The sequence below is a fragment of the Haliotis rufescens genome, unplaced genomic scaffold (assembly GCF_023055435.1).
Source record: "Haliotis rufescens isolate VD_foot unplaced genomic scaffold, xgHalRufe1.0.p SCAF_3, whole genome shotgun sequence".
Taxonomy (NCBI): domain Eukaryota; kingdom Metazoa; phylum Mollusca; class Gastropoda; order Lepetellida; family Haliotidae; genus Haliotis; species Haliotis rufescens.
The window spans coordinates 5,822,796-5,843,205 of record NW_025964001.1 but is presented as its reverse complement, the minus strand read 5'-3'; the positions used below and the strand labels follow the sequence as shown (position 1 = coordinate 5,843,205).

Here is a 20,410-nt window from a genome sequence, read left to right as displayed (position 1 = left end):
GTGAAGGTGAATTTTTTCTAGGTGTTTTCTTCACCTGGAAGCTAATTATCAGCTTTGCTATGTGCAGAAAAGAAAACTTTGTTTGAAACCCAAGAAAATGGTGAACTCCTATAGGTGGACGACTTGGCGTGCATGAACATTGGCAGGGCGTATGAGAACGAAATATGGTTGATGGGAGAGGTTGCATGAGAGAGTGAAATTGTCAAGGTCGGCGTCATGACGAAGTTTCTTGAATGACGACATTTTACAGTTAAAAACATTGAACAAATCTGCAAACTTCAAGACTAAAAATACATAAAAATGATTGCTCCTTTATAAATTCATTGATCGATTATCTTAATCCTAATTTGCATGTCATATGGCGTTACTAAACTGGAACGCTTAGCTCTCCAATAAAGGGTGGCAATGTGGTCACATTTTCATGATGATATCAATGGACATATATTTGTAGGAAAATTGTTCATGGCCTAGGAGCTGAGTGAGAGACCAAATGTATACCTGAACACAATTGTTCAAATGGTGGAATGTGGCCCTATTTTCTATGCTGACATTACTAGTGTATATTGCAGGAGAATTATTTATGGCACTGGTGCTGAGTGAGAGACCACACGCTCGCCTTGTCAGTGTTGACGCTACGGAGGCGCTCACTCTGTCTGGGGTGGTGGACTTCATCACGCACAAAGACATCCCAGGAGAGACAACCTGGGGACAGCCGGAATCCGAAGAGGAGGTGTTTGCTTCGGACAAGGTGCAACATTACTTTCAATTTAAATTTCCAACCTAAAGGCCTAAAGCAAATAAGGCAAACGTATGTGTAGATCCGTGACACTATAACATGCACACAACGCCGATATATACCAGAGTTTTCACACATCACGTCTTTTTTTCAACAAAACTTGTTCTTGTTTCTGTATTGTAACAGTATCATGAACATTATCAGGTGCTGTGTCGGGGCCAAACAATCGGCGCCATTGTTGCAGAGAGTAGACGGGTCGCAGAACATGCTGCTACCAAGGTCAAGGTCATTTATGAAGATCTGAAACCAATTTTTACGATACAGGTGTGTAGGCTTGTAATATCATAAATTAAATTGCTCTGCAATTACAGAATGTATAAAAGTCGAGAAACAGATTATGTTTGTTACGTATAGAGAGTAATATATTAAAAAAGAAACACATAGTTGAAACATACACAAGGTGTATTCTCGGTTGCCGAAGCGTTGTCTGTTAGCAACTGTTTAACTGCCAAGTCATGCCAACTGAAGCAAAACGAAAAATTTAAACAACGTCGTCAGGCGGTTGGAAGCAGAACGGCCGCTGTCGGTCCAGAGCTCCATCTCAGTACCAACGACATGGTAAGTCACGTGACCCACAATGGCCGCCCTTTGACTGTATGTCATTGGCGACAAAAGTGTCATCCTCAACAACAGCAGCAATTTCATGCAGGATATCTGACAATTAAAACCCGCCTTTGCGAGACAGACGGCCTATTAGAGCTCTTGTTTTGACGGAACAACATTGTCAACTGCGACGTCTGCGCGCAGGATATGGCCTTACCAGAGATGGAGAACGTTTGGTTCGGGGACTAGTGAGAATTTATGCTGTATCGTGCTAAAGGGAGAGAACCAAGGTGTACTGTCGTCGCCATAAACGTTTCGCCGCCAACAGGTTGAGTGGGTTGTAAAGTAACTTTTTGAGCGGCAATTTCCCAGAATGGTTAGAACAAACCTGATGTATGTTCAAGTTCAAGCCCAGTGCTACTGTGAAAAATTCTTACAGCCGAATGGTTTCGTCATCTTTCAACACGACAGTGCTAGAGCGTACACAACACGTGTAACAACAGCATGCGCACGGAACCACGATGTAATGTCCTCCCATGGCCCTCTAAATCCCCAGATGTGAACTCCTATGACACGATTTGGGTCTCCGCGTACGATAGCGTCATCCGGAATCACAACCACTGCAACAGCTTGTAGACTCACCTCAGAGCGAGTGGGCTAACATTCCCAAACGTGCGATCTCTCATTTCGTCCATTGGCAGGATATGCAATACTGCGCTAATGGTGCCACACGATATATGAAATTCTCTGGATCTCGACTTCTGTTATTTTCCCTCTAACGTTGTCATATTGGACACGTGTACACTTTGATCCTGTTTGCAATATGTCATCACTCAGTGTTAAGATTTGTTTGTTTGTTTGTTTGTTGTTTGACGCCGCACTACGCAACATTCCAGCTATATGGTGGCGGTCTGTAAATAATCAAGTCTGGGCCAGACAGTCCAGTAATTGACACCATGAGCATCGATCCATGCACTTGGGATACGATGGTATGCATCAACCTAGTCAGCGAGCCTGACCACCCGATCCCGTTAGTCGACAAGCATAATCGCCTATTACTGCAATCATGGGTTGCTGAAGACATATTCTACCCGGATCTTCACGGCTCCAGTGTAAGATGTGCAAATGCGTGTTACTTCCCACACCAAAATTCTGGTTTATGCGAATCTAGTTATATTTCCATGAAACAGGAAGCCATCGAAAACGTCTCCTTCCACGGAGAACCCCAGACTCTGACCAGTGGCGACACCGAGTCTGCCTTCAACACCTGCGACCACGTGCTGGAGGGGGAGGCTCGGACCGGGGCCCAGGAACACTTCTACCTGGAGACAATGGGCAGCCTGGTCATCCCGGGGGCGGAGGATGGGAAGATGGAGGTCTATACCGGCACACAGAATCCAACATTGACACAGGTGAGGTGAAATGGGGTTTAACGTCGCGTCCAAGATATAGCGACGTGCATGCACGTGTGTGGGTGGCTGCTTGTACTAGTCCGGACTTATGCCGATTCATAGTGCTAGTCCACTAAGATACCATGCTGCAGTTTAACATGAATACCTCACTCAGACACAGTATACTGACTCCGAGCCGACCTATCCTTGTTTTAACCCCTTAATGCCGAGCGCCAGACAGGGTGACAACAAGTACTATCTTTAACGTCTTTTGGTATGACGCGGCCGGGGATCGAACCCCGGACCTTCCGCTCACCTGGCGGACGCTATACCATTAGAAGGAGGTCCATTTACACAATGCAATGATATTTCTTCTTGAAGCAAAGACTGACTTTAAGCTAAACTGCAATAAAATGGTTCCAGAAACATGTTCGCAGTTTCTTAGCATTACACAATTAACACAAACGTGTTTCATCTAAGATTTATTTTTTTCCAAGGACTCAATCTGCAGGACCTTGGCGCTCACCTCAAACAAAGTTGTCGTCAAGGTCAAGCGAACGGGTAAGTCAGGCGTATTAGCTACACGGTACGTTAGCGCTTTAATATGAATGAACTATTCAGCAACAAAGAGAAAACATGAGCCTCATTTATGCCAATCATCATATAAACTATAAAAAGCAGTGTTCATTTTAATGACGTTCCTCGGAAACACCTTCAGGTGGCGCGTTTGGCGGCAAACAGTCCCGAAACCTGCTCAGTGCCCTCCCAGCAGCAGTGGCTGCACACAAGTAAGTCAGGGACACCAAATGTGTGTGTTGTCGTTAACTCCACATTCTGATTGGGTGAGTGAGTGATTGAGTTGGGTTTAACGCCGCTTTTAACAGTACTCCAGTTATATCGCGGCGTGTCAGCTTAATGTGGGAGGAAAGCCCGAAGTGATGCAGGTCTCAGACGTTTACCACTTCGGTGAAACCCACGAACACGGGTATGGTGCTGACAAACCTAGAAACATAATCAGGGCGAACCGGGATTCGAACCCACAATCATAGGTTTCTGGCGTGCCCAAGAGACGCAACTCTGCACAGCGAATCGCGGCGCCTTAGACGACTGGGCCACCCGTGCCCCCTGATTCTGATTGGTCGTTTAATACACATGTATTATTCTTAAAGCACAAAGTGTGCAGGACAACGGTCATCGTGATGTGAGTGAGTGAGTGAGTGAGTATGGTTTTACGCCACTTTTAGCAATATTCCAGTAACATCAGGGGGGAGGGGGCAGGAAATGGGCTTCACACGTTGTACCCATGTCGGGAATCGAACCCGGGTTTAACCACTCAGCCACCAACCGCCCCTCATCTTGCTGTAAAGAAGAAAATAATGCAACGCTTCAGACCGGGTACTATTATATAGTTTGTTGTGAATTGAGCTCCCTGGTTGCTCTGGTGACATATTATAGTTATGATTTGTTTGTCTGTTGTTTAACTCCGCCCTCAGCAATATTCAAGCTATGTGACGGCGATCTGTAAATAATCGAGTCTGGACCAGACAATCAAGTGATCGACACCATGAGCATCGATCCACGCAATTAGGATCGATGACATGCATCAAGCAAATCAGCGAGCCTGACCACCCGATCTCGTTAGTCGCCTCTTACGACAAGCATAATCGCCTTTTACGACAAGCATAGCCGCTTCTTACGACAAGCATAGTCGCCTTTTACGGCAAGAATTGGTTGCTGAAGACCTATTCTACCCCGGATCTAATATTTATGAATGTAGGTTAGACGTTGCACGGCATGTGTATGCACAGCTTCAGTACTCTATTCATGGCCTCTTCTTGCAATGTTAGTCACTGTTCTAATATCAATACTGTGAGGAATCTCTTCAGTGCTGCAGATACTATGTTGATCTTCACGTATGGTGTTTGTCCTCACAGACTAGGGAGGCCAGTGCGATGTGTTCTAGGCAGACAGCTGGACATGGCCACTACTGGGACTCGGAACCCGACCTGGGCACATTACAAGGTATGCGTCGTTTGTACCATGACATCAGTGTCCGCTCATGGACAAGTTGTGTTTAAAGTTTTCAGAGGATGTTCATGAGACCCTTCTTCAAAATCTAAATGAATATCATTTCTGGTCTTCGCCGCCGTGATATTGCTGGAATATTGCTAAAAGCGGCGTTAAACCAAACTCACTCACTCACTATTAAATGAATATATTCTTAAGACAGTTTTGAGTTAATATTTCAAGTATTTGTTGGAACAAATGAATCTAAATGAACATCATTTCTTGTGCTCCCGGTCGTGATATTGCTGGAATATTGCTGAAAGCGGCGTAAAAGCAAACTCACTCACTCACTCAGAAAATGAATATGTTCTTAAGACAGTTTTGAGTTTATATTTCAAGGTTGTTTTGGAAGAAATGATTATATACTTGATACACAACCCTCTTGAAAAACATCCTTATTTGAACTGTCGCCTTACAATAACATCTTGATATTTATATTAAAATTGTTAATATGTAAATATATAATATAATATCTCATAGTTTGAATATGTGATGATAGGTTTTCGCGAAAAGGTGAGCGTATCCTGCCCCACCGGTGGCAACAGTAATAAACGCACGCAAAGGCAAGTCAATTGTTCACCTGAAACAAACATGAGAACATATGGTACAAGACAAAATAGGGAATAGCATCGGACATCATTTTTGTCTTTAACCATTTTAGGTCGGCTTCAACAAGGACGGCAAAATCATCGCCTACACTGTTAACGTCTACGCTAACGGTGGGATGTCTGTCAGCCAATCACGGGCGGTGTGTATTGAATTAGTATTCTTATTTCAGACAGAAATATCTCAAGACAAATAAAAGACATTATCTCAGTACATTAAATCAGGTTTTACGAATAAAGTTCAACATTATTGTCAGGGATTCAACTTTATTGAAAGGTGTCGATGTTTCTGATGGATGAAGCATACGCAGGCCACACGTTAGACCCAGGTTTGATTGACTACAATAAGTGAAGCCCAGTTTTGGTTACACACGCAATCAAAGCATTAAGTTGAACAATAATGCAAATGTGCTCAAAGATCCGAAGGAATCGGTCCAGTAGATAGGGATCATCTAGTTGTATGAATACTGCTTATCATTTGTTTGTTTGTTTGTTGTTTAACGCCGAACTCAGCAATATTCCAGCTATATGATGGCGTAAATAATCAAGTCTGGACCAGACAATCCAGTGACTGACATCATGAGCATCGATCCACGCTATTCGGATACGATGACATGCATTAACCAAGTCAGCGAGCCTGACCACCCGATCCCGTTAGTCGCCTCTTACGACAAGCATAGTCGCCTTTTACGGCATCAATGGCTTGCTGAAGACCTGCAGACCCATGTGCCAAAACAAGAGGCTCACCATCATCAGTAAAGATAACGAGAGCCTACAAGTACTAGTTCAAGAGCCAACAGGTACTAGTTCAAGAGCCTACAAGTACTAGTTCAAGAGCCAACAGGTACTTGTTCAAGAGCCAACAGAAACTAGTTCAAGATCCTACAGGCACTAGGTCAAGAGCCTACAGGTACTAGTTCAAGAGCCTACAGGTACTAGGTCAAGAGTCTACAGGTACTAGTTCAAGAGCCCGCAGGTACTAGTTCAAGAGCCCGCAGGTACTAGTTCAAGAGCCCGCAGGTACTAGTTCAAGAGCCCGCAGGTACTAGTTCAAGGTACTAGTTCAAGAGCCCGCAGGTACTAGTTCAAGAGCCCGCAGGTACTAGTTCAAGCCTGTACAGTGGACAATGTACAGCACGTACAAGGAATACTGTTTGATGGCCCTGTGTCACTAAATGTTTTACAAATACTTGAGCTCACTGTAGTCGCTTGTTCTTCAATATGTTGCCTTATTTAAGCAGCTAATACCCAACAAACATATAACTGACAATCAGAAATAAATTATTTAATTTGGTTTTCTTTTTTCCTTTGTACCGCAGGTTGTAAGTAAAATAATTTTCCAAATCGACGGAATGTACAACATCCCAAATATGATCTGCATAGGTCACTCATGCAAGACCAATCTACCCTCAACTACAGCATTCCGGGGGTTCGGGGTACCCCAGGCCACCCTGATCACCGAACAGATGATACAACATGTCGCTGACATCCTACAGATGGCCCCCGAACAGGTGCTTGTCAGTTCTTACCGTTGATTCCTGCTGAGAGAAATCTCTAAATATGGCATTACATTTGTTATTGTTTGGTTAACCGAAATATTTCCAACGATAAAACATTATTACAAGTCAAATTTTAGGTTTATAATAGCCAATATGTGTATTTGTTTACATACCTACGGATCATTTTATCTATTAAACCAATTGTTTGAACAGGATTTTAAATTAGAGTTAAAGTGTTTGATAACTTAAGACAAACTTCAGCCTTAGAAATTCGCACTGGTTCTATAGTCCTTGCCAAACTGCACATTAGTTAAGGTATCATAAGGAGTAGTAGAAATTTGCCATTTTTAAGAGTTTTTCTATATGTTATCATTATAAGGACTAGTGGACTAACTGTTAGTTTCTATCGCTGAACTTATATTAAAACCAAGTTCTATTTCCATTCCAACTATCACAAATTCAGCCTCCTTTTATCATCGCAAGATCCTAACACTGTAGTTAATTTAGCTAAATACATTATAATGCTCATGTTGAAGGAACGGGTTATCGAATATTTAACAGTCTGTCTCTATTATTATATGCTGTACACAAAGGCCGGTGACCAATACGTATTCAATTAAACACATTGAATTAAAGTAAACCATTTTATTGTGATGTTGGTCACAATAATCACAACACCCAGAAATCAGAAAGTCTATGTTTATTATAATTAACTCTTTACGCAGGAAAGAGGTTAGTCCTGCACCATGACTGTGAAATATATTTATTTTAGGAAAAAAGAAATCTAGAAACGCATACAAAAGCAAGTCTAGCCAGCTCTAGCTAGCTATATGAAATCAGCATAGGGATTTTTTTTTATTTTTAGAGTCAAGAAGGATATTGTGTAATATAAGATTTCAGAGACTAAATGTTAGTCTAGAAAGAGGTGTATAGTATCTTAACGTTGCAGTTTACAAGCTCTAGTACCAGTGAAGACAGTGTTGAGTCACATGCCGGTAACTATGAGCATTAGTGGTGTATTTGATATCAAATTATAATGTTACAATCTTACACTTATCGAAATGGATATAACTTATTCTGTACTGAGTGTTAGCTTACTGAATGAGACCTTTGTGTAAATGTATTCATTCTTCCGGCTTCCAGATTCGCGTTCTCAATATGTACAACGTTGGTGATGTCACACATTTTAAGCAAGAGCTTTCCTCCTGTAGTGGTCGAAGTTGTTGGGATGAATGCTTGACCAATTCACAATTTGAAAAGCGCCGCCGGGAGGTGGATGTCTTCAACAGGTAACCATAGCAACAAAAACAAGACGAATCTTTCTCATGGACAGACATCTGTACAATTGATTGACAATTTATTTATTTATTTTGTTAAATATAATGTTATATATAGTGAACCACTTACGCACGTTTTTTTTAGTGTTGCTGTTTGGAAGAAATCTAAACTTCCTCAATTTCATTTCAGAATACATTAGCATAGGTTTGTCTTCATAATTTCTCTCTCAACTATTTCAGCTTGATTATGGGTCAGTGTCATCAGGAGTTAGGTGAAAGAATTACTTGACCAATCCGAATTCCAATTTTCAAAAAGATTTCAGTAACACTTTTACTTGACCTTATCCACACAGCGTGTGATTTATTTGTATTATTGTGTAGTGCTCAACGTGGTTTGGAGACAAGCCGCTGCTCCTTCTAAAATAACAGTAGTGTTATAGTAGTGTCAGCAAATTGCGGAAGCATTTGTTCTAATTTTCTGCTGATGTTCCTTTGATTGTTCTGTTTTTTCTCATCATTTCTCATAATATTTCAGCTCATAATAAATCCATATCGCGAGAGTGGACCACCTTGTATACAGTCTCTTGTAATATAGAAAATAAAATCAAGTATTAATACAATTAACCAAAACTTTGAACTAGATATTTTTTTTCAGATATAGGTAACCAGTTTTTAACATTTTCACAGAGGGGCAGAAATTTAGCAAGTTTAGGACTTGAGTAGAAAGATATCAAATCACACACTGTCCATAGTCAGTTACAGGTGCAAATACAATGCAATGTGGGTGTATTTGAATTGTATTGTTCCATTTGCATTTAGTGAGAACCGATGGAAGAAAAGAGGTCTTTCAATGATACCTGCGAAATTCAGTGCTTGCTTTGCTGCAACTGCTAAACAGTTAAACCAGGTATGTGACGTTTTAATGCATGTTTTTTTATGTATCTCCTGGATAATAGTGAAATAATAATACGTTTATCTTTGGTTCCCCAAAAGTGCCACAGTGAAAAGTGGCTGAGCATCGATCAACGCCATTGGGACCGATGACATGCATCAACCAAGTCAGCGAGCCTGAGCATTCGATCCCGTCTGTCGCCTCTTACGACAAGCACAGTCGCCTTTTACGGCAAGCATGAAGACTTATTCCTCCCCGGATCTTCAAGGTTCAGTATAATATAAGTATCCCTTGCTGTACTAGTTATTGTCGACCCGTGAAGATCTGGGGTAGAATAGGTCTTCAGCAATCCAGGCTTGCTCATGATGTCAATCACTGGATTGTCTGGTCTAGACTGGATTATTTACAGGCCACCGTCATATAGCTTGAATATTTCTGAGTGCGGCGTTAAACAACAAATAAACAAACAAACTAATTATTGCCACATGAACCATGACGTATTGATCAGCACACAAAGATGACAACATATGTACGAGAAACGACGCCTTAACTAGTGGCTTCTTCCACATCAAGTGAAGAAATATTCCTTGTTCAAGTAATTTAAAATCTCAATTTCGTGTCCCTCTTCAACTAAATTGATTTAACACAAATTCAAGTATACACTCTTCAAAAAATGAAACGCACAGGCAGCTTTTTAGTAAATTTATTGTACCTAATAAAGTCGATATATTCAATTTAATACCATAGATACAAATATGAAATTTTGGAGCTCGATAGTCACATGATGTTGTACAAAGGCATTGAAAACTGTATATGGACATGTCACATAAGGCCACAAGGTTGCGCTGAACTCAGTATCTCGTGTGACCACCCCGGGCAGCAATCACGGCTCTGCATCTCCTCGGCACTGACTGGATAAGTGTACGAATTCTGCCCTGCGGAATTCTGCGCCATTCTGTTTGAAAAACGTTGGCCAGTTTAGGGAGTGTCTGCGGCGTGTTCTGACGTTGACGTACATGTCGATCGAGTTCATCCCAGAGGTGTTCGATTGGTTTGAGATCTGGAGATCTCGACGGCAAGGGCAAGCCGTTGTTGGCGGCATTATGAAGGTAGTCTGCCGTGACACGAGCTGTGTGCGGTTGAGCGTTGTCCTGTTGAAACACTCTCTCCGGCGGTCAATGATTGGAAGAAGGTAAGGTTGAAGAATTTGATTCATGTAGCGATTTGCTGTCAAATTTCCGTGAACCACAACCATGTCAGATCTATCTCGTGGTGTAGGATATGACACCCTGTTTTCCTCCATGACAAGTGTGGAAACAATGCCGTTAAGACATTGCAAATCGACAATGGCTGCGTTTTGACGCACCGTTTGACGAATATCAGGCCAGCAACATTTTCCAATAACATACATCCAATTTATATACCGGATTTGTTGTGTAGTCAAGTTCAATGAACTACATACTACCTGTGCGTTATTGTTTGAAGAGTGTGTGTACTTTAATGTCTCATGTTGATATTAAAGGGTGCTTTCAAAATATGAAGACTTATTACATGATTGTGTATATGTTGCCACATGTTCGCCTGTAGGCCAGTGCCCTTGTTCACATCTACCTGGACGGCTCTGTCCTCATCGCACACGGAGGAGTAGAGATGGGACAGGGCATCCACACCAAGATGATACAGGTTGGTGTCCACTTTCAGATTATCCATCCTCTGTATCTCAAGGGCTCGCATTCCGGTAAACCTACACTAACCCCTAGATCCAGTCACGTGATTCTCGCGAATTACCGCCCTTGATTTTCATAAACATTTTACCGACCAATCAAACGTCGAGATAAGAAAACTGGAAATGGGTAAGGGAGGTAACTCGTATTGCCTAGAGACACCTAAACTCTGTCGCGATCAATAAGTCTGGCCGCCATGTTGTTCATATCTCCAACCCAACATTGAGGCTGGCATTCTGATCGGCGTAGTCGCGTGGCAAATGAAATTGGCTAATAACAATCAAGGACGGGTAATTTGTGATCGCGAGAATCACTTGAATGGATGCAAGGCGTGGTGTAGGTGCGAGCTCTGGAAATATAGAGGATACACATCAGAAATGTTCGATTTTTTAGTGAAGCTGAGAACTATACTCACAATATTAGGAAAGTGAGTGAGTATCGTTTTACAATATTCCAGCAATATCACGGCGGGGGACACCAGAAATAGGCTTCTAACATTGTACCCATGTCGGGAATCGAACCCGGGTCTTCGGCGTGACAAGCGAACCCTTTAACCACTAGACTACCTGACCGCCCCACTCAGTAAAGGGAAATATAATGACTTTAGCTTCAGATGGTGAGATATTAACATCTGCAATGAGACTATATCTTCTTTTTTTCCATTCTTCGAAATCAATGTCTGTTCCTGGCAGTGTCACTTGAGGAAGGCCGAACTTGAATAAAAGGTTCGGGTCAAACCTGACACTAACTCAACGCAATCTCATTAGAATAAGATCTAAGTTCTCGCTGCCGCAAAACAAAGATCTGAGGATATCACATTACGGGTCACGTCAGAACGACTTTTCGCGAACTTTGACCGACCACTGAAATCACTAACTAGAAGTCGACATCAGCCAATTAGAAAGCAGCTTTCTCGAGCTATACGCACCCGTTTCAACCTGGCGAATTCCATTTCAGACTACGCTTGAAAAATATGTTGACACAGTTCTCGATGAAAATTTTGAAAACTGAACAAACGAACATTCCGGAATGTCTAATATAGATTGAAAAGCAGTGCTTCCCACGCACTGTGCAACTCCTCCTCCGTTCAAACGTTTATCCCATGGGAGTGAGAGATAATTTTGACGGAATCAGTCGTACGGGCCGTAACTGTCGTTCGGAATACCCCCTGTTAACGTTTTCGAGGTTACATGATGAGAAAACACATTCCGACTGTCACTTTCATCATCTGGTAAGCACCGCTTTGATTGGTTGGATGAAAGGTCGTTCTGACGTGACCCGTAATGGGATGTTCTCAGATCTTTGTTAAGCGATAGAGAGAACTAAGATGATCTGATTTTAATGAGATTGGCCCAAACGAGGATTGACGGTGTAGTTCTGTCGCAGATCGCCAGTCGAGAGTTGCGTATATCCCCTTCCTTCATCCACGTTGAAGCCTGCAGCACAGACAAGATCAACAATGCCTCGTTAAGTGCTGGCTCAGCCACTGCAGACATCAATGGAGTCGCTGTGCAGGTATGTGACCAGGTCCTTGCACTGTCTTACTTGATATTTGGAATGAAATACATCGAAATCCACGTCCCGAATCTTAGTATATGAACGTTTACATGATGAAAATAAGGCCATGTAGGTTTTCATGATGAAAATAAGGACCTGTAGGTTTTCATGATGAAGATGGGGACCTTTACGTGTTCATGACGAAAATAGGGACCTGTACGCGTTCATGACGAAGATAGGGACTTGTACGTGTTCATGACGAAAATAGGGACCTGTACGTGTTCATGACGAATATAGGGACCTGTACGTGTTCATGACGAATATAGGGACCTGTACGTGTCCATGACGAATATAGGGACCTGTACGTGTCTATGACGAATATAGGGACCTGTACGTGTCCATGACGAATATAGGGACCTGTCCGTGTTATGGCGAATATAGGGACCTGTACGTGTTCATGACGAATATAGGGACCTGTACGTGTCCATGACGAAGATAGGGACCTGTACGTGTCTATGACGAATATAGGGACCTGTACGTGTCCATGACGAATATAGGGACCTGTCCGTGTTCATGGCGAATATAGGGACCTGTACGTGTTCATGACGAATATAGGGACCTGTACGTGTCCATGACGAATATAGGGACCTGTACGTGTCTATGACGAATATAGGGACCTGTACGTGTCCATGACGAATATAGGGACCTGTCCGTGTTCATGACGAATATAGAGACCTGTACGTGTCCATGACGAATATAGGGACCTGTACGTGTCCATGACAAATATAGGGACCTGTACGTGTTCATGACGAATATAGGGACCTGTACGTGTTAATGACGAAGATAGGGACCTGTCCGTGTTCATGACGAATATAGAAACCTGTCCGTGCTCATGACGAATATAGGACCTGTACGTGTTCATGACGAATATAGGGACATATACGTGTCCATGACGAATATAGGGACCTGTACGTGTCCATGACGAATATAGGGACCTGTACGTGTTCATGACGAATATAGGGACCTGTGCGTGTCCATGACGAATATAGGGACCTGTACGTGTCCATGACGAATATAGGGACCTGCACGTGTTCATGGCGAATATAGGGACCTGTGCGTGTCCATGACGAATATGGGACCTGTATGTGTTCATGGCGAAGATAAGAGCATGTTTGTTTCAAGATGATGTTTCTGTGATTATGAACAGTGTATTTATATGTTTCCTAGGATGCTTGTCACCTACTCTTCAACCGCCTTAAGCCTTACATGAAACCCAAGGGAACATGGAAGGATTGGGTATGTCACCCTGACATTGTGAATAATTCAGAGTAAACTGAATGTCTTAGAAAGTGGGGGCAATTTCCTGTGAATATAAAAAACTGTCGACACATCATCCAACATTAAAACTATGTTTCTGTTTCGTCGAATAAAATACTGTTCATTGGAAATATTCAGAAACAAAAACGGTTTTTTCTCTGGAAGTAATTAAACATATCGCTTATTCTTATAGTTCCACGGGATGGCCCTGGACATAAACGCTTCAGGGCCCTGTACCTATTGGTCGTTCTCATCGTCTATATTTCTCCTGTCTCTAATGTGATCTCTTTACTACCAGGTTAATGCCGCCTACATGGACCGAGTCCAACTGATGGCGACAGGATTTTTCAAGTAACACATGCTTTATCTTTATTGAGTTGCATATCCCTGAATACTTTTACAGTGAAAGGCTGTAGACGTGTTATCCAATTCATTTCAAAACAATCCTTTAAATTTCCCTCAAGTTAACATCCTATTGCCTAATTCCTTCTTGTAAGTATAACTATTATGCGAATGAAACCTTCAGCTGTGAGTTAAGGGCCCTCTTGCACAAAGCGGTCGCTAAAGGGGCATTCACACGGTACAACTAGTTGTATACAATTTGTTGCATGCAACTAGTTGCACGAACTGAAGTTGTATACAACTCGGCATTCACACGGCGGCGAGTTGCATACAACTCGGATCTCGCGAGATCTCAATTTTTAAGACGATGTTTACATTACGTCATGGCGTCTGCGTATGGCTATGATAGCGATGACGATATACTTGTTGCATGCGTCAAAAGTTGGACCGACTTGCCCGTTCACACGATGCAATGTGTTGCATGCAACAAATTGTATACAACTAGTTGTACCGTGTGAATGCCCCTTAAGTCTATGTTAAAGAATGGGAGTTGCAATGGTGCGCAAGCCGACCCAGATAGAGATCAGCAACGCAAATGTTCTCATTTGGTTTTTGTTTGTGCCTCAAAAAATGAATTTCGACATACAGTAAAGTACGGTTATAACGAACTCAAAGGGACTACTAATTTTAGTTCGTTATAACCGTAGTTCGTTATAAGCATATATACAGCATAACTACAGCAACTAGTCGGGACCAAAAAGTAAGTTCGTTATATCCGTAAGTTCGTTATAAGCGTGTTCGTTATAACCGTAGTTTACTGTAGTAAAAAGCCATGATATTGAAACCAAGACATCTGTGTAAGTTACGACATACATTATGATGAAGGATGGATGGTCTCCACTACAACGCCACTAGCTCCAACAACGTCATGTACAACTACTTCGTGTACGGCGCCGCCTGCTCGGAGGTCGAGATTGACTGTTTGACCGGCGAGCATCACATGATCAGGTCTGACCTTGTTGTGGATGCCGGTGAGAGTCTGAACCCCACAGTGGACATCGGTCAGATTGAGGGTGCATTTATTCAGGTTGGTACCTGATTTGTATATTATGTAATACCTTAGGTGTGATGTCGGTGACACTCGGAAAAAAGATGTATGCGTGAATGTCTGGAGCACCATAGCACCGTTAAAATCTGGCTTTCTTCGGCATTCTCGATTATATAGTGTACTGTGTATAAGTACCCTTGACTGATTAGATTGTCATAGCTTCGTTTGAAAGTGATGTCAACTTCTAAATCTTTCTAGTGACTTAATTAGCGTAAAATTACACTAGCTACCAAGTTATGCTTGTTTGTTTGCTGTTATACGCCGCACTCAGCAATATTACATCAATATGACGGCGGTCTATAAGTAATCGAGATCTGGACCAGACAATCCAGTGATTGACATCATGAGCATCGATCCACGCCATTGGGATACGATGACATGCATCAACCAGGTCAGCGAGCCTGACCACCCGACCCCGTTAGTCGCCTCTTATGACTGACTGACTGACTGACTGATATAGAAGATTTAACGTGCGCTTTCCGACTGTAGCGTATTTCGCACACGGGCCTGGCCAGACCATTTAGTGTATTCCGAAAAGGGTGAAAGTGGTGTGTGCAACCCAAGAGGGGGCTTTTAGGGGTTGCTTAATTATATTGAATTTTTGGAATTTTTAAATTTGGAATAAATGCCGAGGTGGGTGGGGGAGGGAACTAAGGGAGCCGGGTGAGGTGGGTGTATGTATGTTTATTGGATTTTGGATTGGTAGATTAATTAGTTTTTAGATGCGCTTAATTAGGTCTGTTTTGATTAGGAATACGCCTAGGGCCTTGAAGTTTTCTAGTTTATTTTGAGGGTTTAGTATTTCATCTAGAGTAGGAACCTTATTTAGATTGAGGGTGGTTTGTAGTGAGGTTCTGTGTGTTTTTAGTGGGTGCAGTGGATGAGTGCGTGTTCTGTGGTTGCCTCTTATGACAAGCATAGTCGACTTTTATGGCAAGCATGGGTTCCTGAGGACCTATTCTATCCCGGATCTTCACGGGTCACAAAGTTATGCAGTCGAATGGGTTGATGGTATTTATAACAGAATCGGGATAAAAATATTAGTCTCTATGATTAAAGGGGTCCGTTTATATAATAGTAAGGTTAGGACAATGTTCAACTGTTTCATTTATCCCAAAATACACTTTAGAAATTTTCATATGTCTTCTGTGTTTGTACGAACTATCTTTATCCAGACAGGCAACAACTTGACACCATCTGTAATTGTAAGTGTATTGTATACGTTGTCACTGGTTGTCAACCGTGAAGTTGAACCCTAGGTGTACGTTGTCAGTGGTTGTCAACCGTGAAGTTGAACCCTACGTGCACGTTGTCAGTGGTTGTCAAGCGTGAAGTTGAACCCTAGGTGTACGTTGTCAGTGGTTGTCAACCGTGAAGTTGAACCCTAGGTGTACGTTGTCAGTGGTTGTCAACCGTGAAGTTGAACCCTACGTGCACGTTGTCAGTGGTTGTCAACCGTGAAGTTGAACCCTAGGTGTACGTTGTCAGTGGTTGTCAACCGTGAAGTTGAACCCTAGGTGTACGTTGTCAGTGGTTGTCAACTGTGAAGTTGAACCCTAGGTGTACGTTGTCAGTGGTTGTCAACCGTGAAGTTGAACCCTACGTGCACGTTGTCAGTGGTTGTCAACCGTGAAGTTGAACCCTAGGTGTACGTTGTCAGTGGTTGTCAACCGTGAAGTTGAACCCTAGGTATACGTTGTCAGTGGTTGTCAACTGTGAAGTTGAACCCTAGGTGTACGTTGTCAGTGGCTGTCAACCGTGAAGTTGAACCCTAGGTGTACGTTGTCAGTGGTTGTCAACCGTGAAGTTGAACCCTAGGTGTACGTTGTCAGTGGTTGTCAACTGTGAAGTTGAACCCTAGGTGTACGTTGTCAGTGGTTGTCAACCGTGAAGTTGAAACCTAGGTGTACGTTGTCAGTGGTTGTCAACCGTGAAGTTGAACCCTAGGTATACGTTGTCAGTGGTTGTCGACCGTGAAGTTGAACCCTAGATATACGTTGTCAGTGGTTGGCAACCGTGAAGTAGACACACAACCCTTTGAGCGTTGTGGGTCTGTGGTACAGGATATAGACTTGCTACAGGCACACTATACGTTTATCCAACAGGGCTACGGTCTATACGTCCTCGAGGACTACCAGGTCAGCCCCGACGGGGTGCTGCTCACCCAGGGGCCCGGCACCTACAAGATACCTTCCATCGGTAACATACCCTCTCAGATGAACGTACACCTGCTCAGAAACAGCTACAATATATATGCTATATATGGCTCCAAGGTTAGTAGAAGAATGTTATTATCTTCCGAACTTATACGCGAGAAAAATAAATCTAACAATCGGCCAAATAATTTCTGTTGACTTTCTGTTATATATAACAATCTAAACAAGAATATGTGTCTGTCTTCACGTGTATGCTCTATATTCAATTGTATAGCTCAAATGAATAGAATTATCATAAAACCGCCTGCATGTTATCAGAAATGAGCTGGCCACTGTAACTTGATATTGCTTGACGGCGGGCCATTATCACGCCCGTTGTTAGGTGTCGTCATCTGGTTTGTTCTATGATGTTTCCATATTTGTAAAAGTGGATCAGTTGCTTTCGTTGTTTGTTGATTGCAGTAAATGTTTCAAAAGCGACACAGTTGTTTATTTTTATTCTATAACAAATTCCCTCGGTCAATTAATGGAAGACCTCGGGCTTCTGCTAATGATAAGGCCCTGAAAAATAACGTTACCCTTATAATAGTATCGAGATTGATGCCAGCTGCTATTTCGGAAAAAAAGAGAACTGGTGTCATGGAAGGGAACACGTTTAGGAATAATTGAATTAATAAATCAATTAATATTTTCCACAACCTTTCAAACGGTATGGGATGCAAAGATGAGGTGAAATGATCATGGATGTGCATACATCTGTGTCATCTCTTTGGTGTACTTGGTCCTAGGTTCGAACATCAGAATCGCGATGCGAACCAGCACCCTACCCGTGCTCATTTCACAGAACTGATAAACGTATGTGTCATATGACCCTGGCCCCTTACCGTCATATTCAAAGCGGCGTTAAACCCAGTTCATTCTCTTCTTGAATGACATCTGTGCCCCTTATGTGGACATTGGGGCTGTTTTCTGGTATATCTGTATCTGGTGCTTGTTGTATTACAGGGTGTTGGTGAGGCGTCATATGGCCTCGCTCTCTCCGTGTTCTTCGCCATTGCTGACGCCGTCAAATCATCCAGGGCAGATGCAGGCTGCACAGACCGGTTCCAACTGGACTGTCCCGCTACTCCAGAAACAGTCAGAATGGCTTGTCAGGACCAGTTTACCAAAAAGGTTGATTCCCTGTATTCCTTTTAAAAATACCTGCGGTATCACCATGATTCAACTTGTGTTCCGGCTTCATGATAAACGTAGAAATCCATTGTCATGATTTCATTCGTTCATGTTCGTCGTTTCATGACTTTACTCCAGTAACTGTAAGACTTTTTGGTATTTTTTTAACCTCAAAATATTTTAAAGCAACTTAAATGTTTTGTGACCGCATGGGTTTAAAGATTAACAGGTGTGTTTCCCCGCAGTTAACCGTATTCATAATGACCATGCTATTTCATATGCTATATGCTATATATGTTTTAGGTAAAACCCACACCAGAGGGAGACTTCAAGCCATGGACCGTACGATTGTCTTAGGCATCCTTGGGGTCCATCGTTTTCATGTTCAATTCATAAAAAGATTGCCTAAATGATGTTCTGTAACCAGGAAGTAGACACGTGACAGGCTTAATTTACGCTTATACTGGCACGAAAAGTAGAGCGGGATGTACAGCTCCTGAGAAGTGTCTTTTTGTTGCTTTGTTACCTGATATACCGCAATTGTTTTGGTTTTTACACAAGAGTTCTTACCAAATATATCATGGCTACAGAATCTTTCTCAATATGTTATGATTGATGTACATTGAGTTGAGGGTCAGTTAAGTCAAATCCTTTTTCCGTTATTACTTTTAACTGAGAATATCTAAATGTCAAACAGAGCTTCAAGATTGATCAAATTTCCCCCATAACACTGCGTTCGCGTTAATATATCGCAAATATATCATGCCTACAGAATCTTTCTCAATATGTTTTGATCCACGCGACTGGGATACGATTACACGCATCAACTAAGTCGGCGAGCCTGACCCAATCCCGTTAGTCGCCTCTTACGACAAGCATAGTCGCCTTTTACGGCAAGAATTGGTTGCTGAAGACCTATTCTACCCCGGGTCTTATATTTATGAATGTAGTTTAGACGTTGCACGGCATGTGTATGCACAGCTTCAATACGACAAGCATGGGTTGCTGAAGACGATTTTCAACCGGATCTTCAATCGTTTTAAAGGGGCGGTCGGGTAGCCTAGTGGTTAAAGCGATCGCTCGTCACGCCGAAGACCCGGGTTTGATTCCCGACATGGGTACAATGTCTGAAGCCCATTTCTGGTGTCCCCCGCCATGATATTGCTGGAATATTGCTAAAACGGCGTAAAACCATACTCATTCAATCAATCGTTTTGAACAAAAACTAGTGGATGACAACAATCTGTTGTGAACATCAATATTATAGATCAAAAAGTAAAATTATGATAAAAGTTTAATATTAATTTGACAAACGATTTAATTTCAAAGCATGTGTCATAGGTATTGCTTCACAGACCCTTTATATAGCATTATGTTTATGTACATAACCCTGGATATTTATACGGTTCAACGGCTCAAGCAGTAATTCTCCCGATTAAGAACATGTACGCGTCAAACAGGGATACAAACACCAGACTGGGTAGCCTAGTGGTTAAAGCGTTCGCTCGTCACGCCGAAGACCCGGGTTCGATTCCCGACATGGTTAAAATGTTTGAAGCCCATTTCTGGTGTCCCCCGCCGTGATATTGCTGGAATATTGCTAAAAGCGGCGTAAAACCATACTCACTCACTCACTCACTCACTCACTTATGCGGCAGAAGCACGGTCTTTGTGGTCATGAACATGTCCAGAGGGATTAACAAAGTGTTAAACCAACGTCTGTATCAGGAATATTACATGCATATTATTGGAAATATATCCATGTTGACAAATTACATATTTGCAGTTCTTTTATTGTATATGGGAACAGTGTGTTTTGTTTGTTTGTTGTTTAACGCCGCACACAACAATAGTCCAGCTATATGACGGCAATCGTGTCTGGACCAGACAATCCAGTGATTGACATCATGAGCATCGATCCACGCAGTTGGGAAGTGATGACATGCATCAACCAAGTCAGCGATCCAGTTTGTCGCTTCTTACGACAAGCATAGTCGCCTTTTACGGCAAGCATGGGTTCCTG

The 20,410-nt window shown here is 42.4% G+C and overlaps 1 protein-coding gene across 1 annotated transcript in view; it reads left to right on the top strand.

Moving 5' to 3' along the window:
• Window positions 1-19,862, top strand: part of LOC124131803 (xanthine dehydrogenase/oxidase-like) — a 33,540-nt gene extending 13,678 nt beyond the window's left edge. Inside the window, exons 17-34 of the mRNA XM_046495276.2 lie at window positions 570-748; window positions 941-1,060; window positions 2,530-2,751; window positions 3,228-3,291; window positions 3,449-3,518; window positions 4,665-4,752; window positions 5,459-5,545; window positions 6,722-6,913; window positions 8,045-8,190; window positions 8,998-9,085; window positions 10,658-10,753; window positions 12,181-12,309; window positions 13,519-13,587; window positions 13,907-13,959; window positions 14,836-15,037; window positions 17,164-17,331; window positions 18,220-18,387; window positions 18,691-19,862. Coding sequence (XP_046351232.2) covers window positions 570-748; window positions 941-1,060; window positions 2,530-2,751; window positions 3,228-3,291; window positions 3,449-3,518; window positions 4,665-4,752; window positions 5,459-5,545; window positions 6,722-6,913; window positions 8,045-8,190; window positions 8,998-9,085; window positions 10,658-10,753; window positions 12,181-12,309; window positions 13,519-13,587; window positions 13,907-13,959; window positions 14,836-15,037; window positions 17,164-17,331; window positions 18,220-18,387; window positions 18,691-18,744 — 2,195 coding nt within the window. The 3' untranslated portion in view covers window positions 18,745-19,862. The remainder of the gene's footprint in view (window positions 1-569; window positions 749-940; window positions 1,061-2,529; window positions 2,752-3,227; window positions 3,292-3,448; window positions 3,519-4,664; window positions 4,753-5,458; window positions 5,546-6,721; window positions 6,914-8,044; window positions 8,191-8,997; window positions 9,086-10,657; window positions 10,754-12,180; window positions 12,310-13,518; window positions 13,588-13,906; window positions 13,960-14,835; window positions 15,038-17,163; window positions 17,332-18,219; window positions 18,388-18,690) is intronic.
• Window positions 19,863-20,410: the final 548 nt, after the last annotated feature.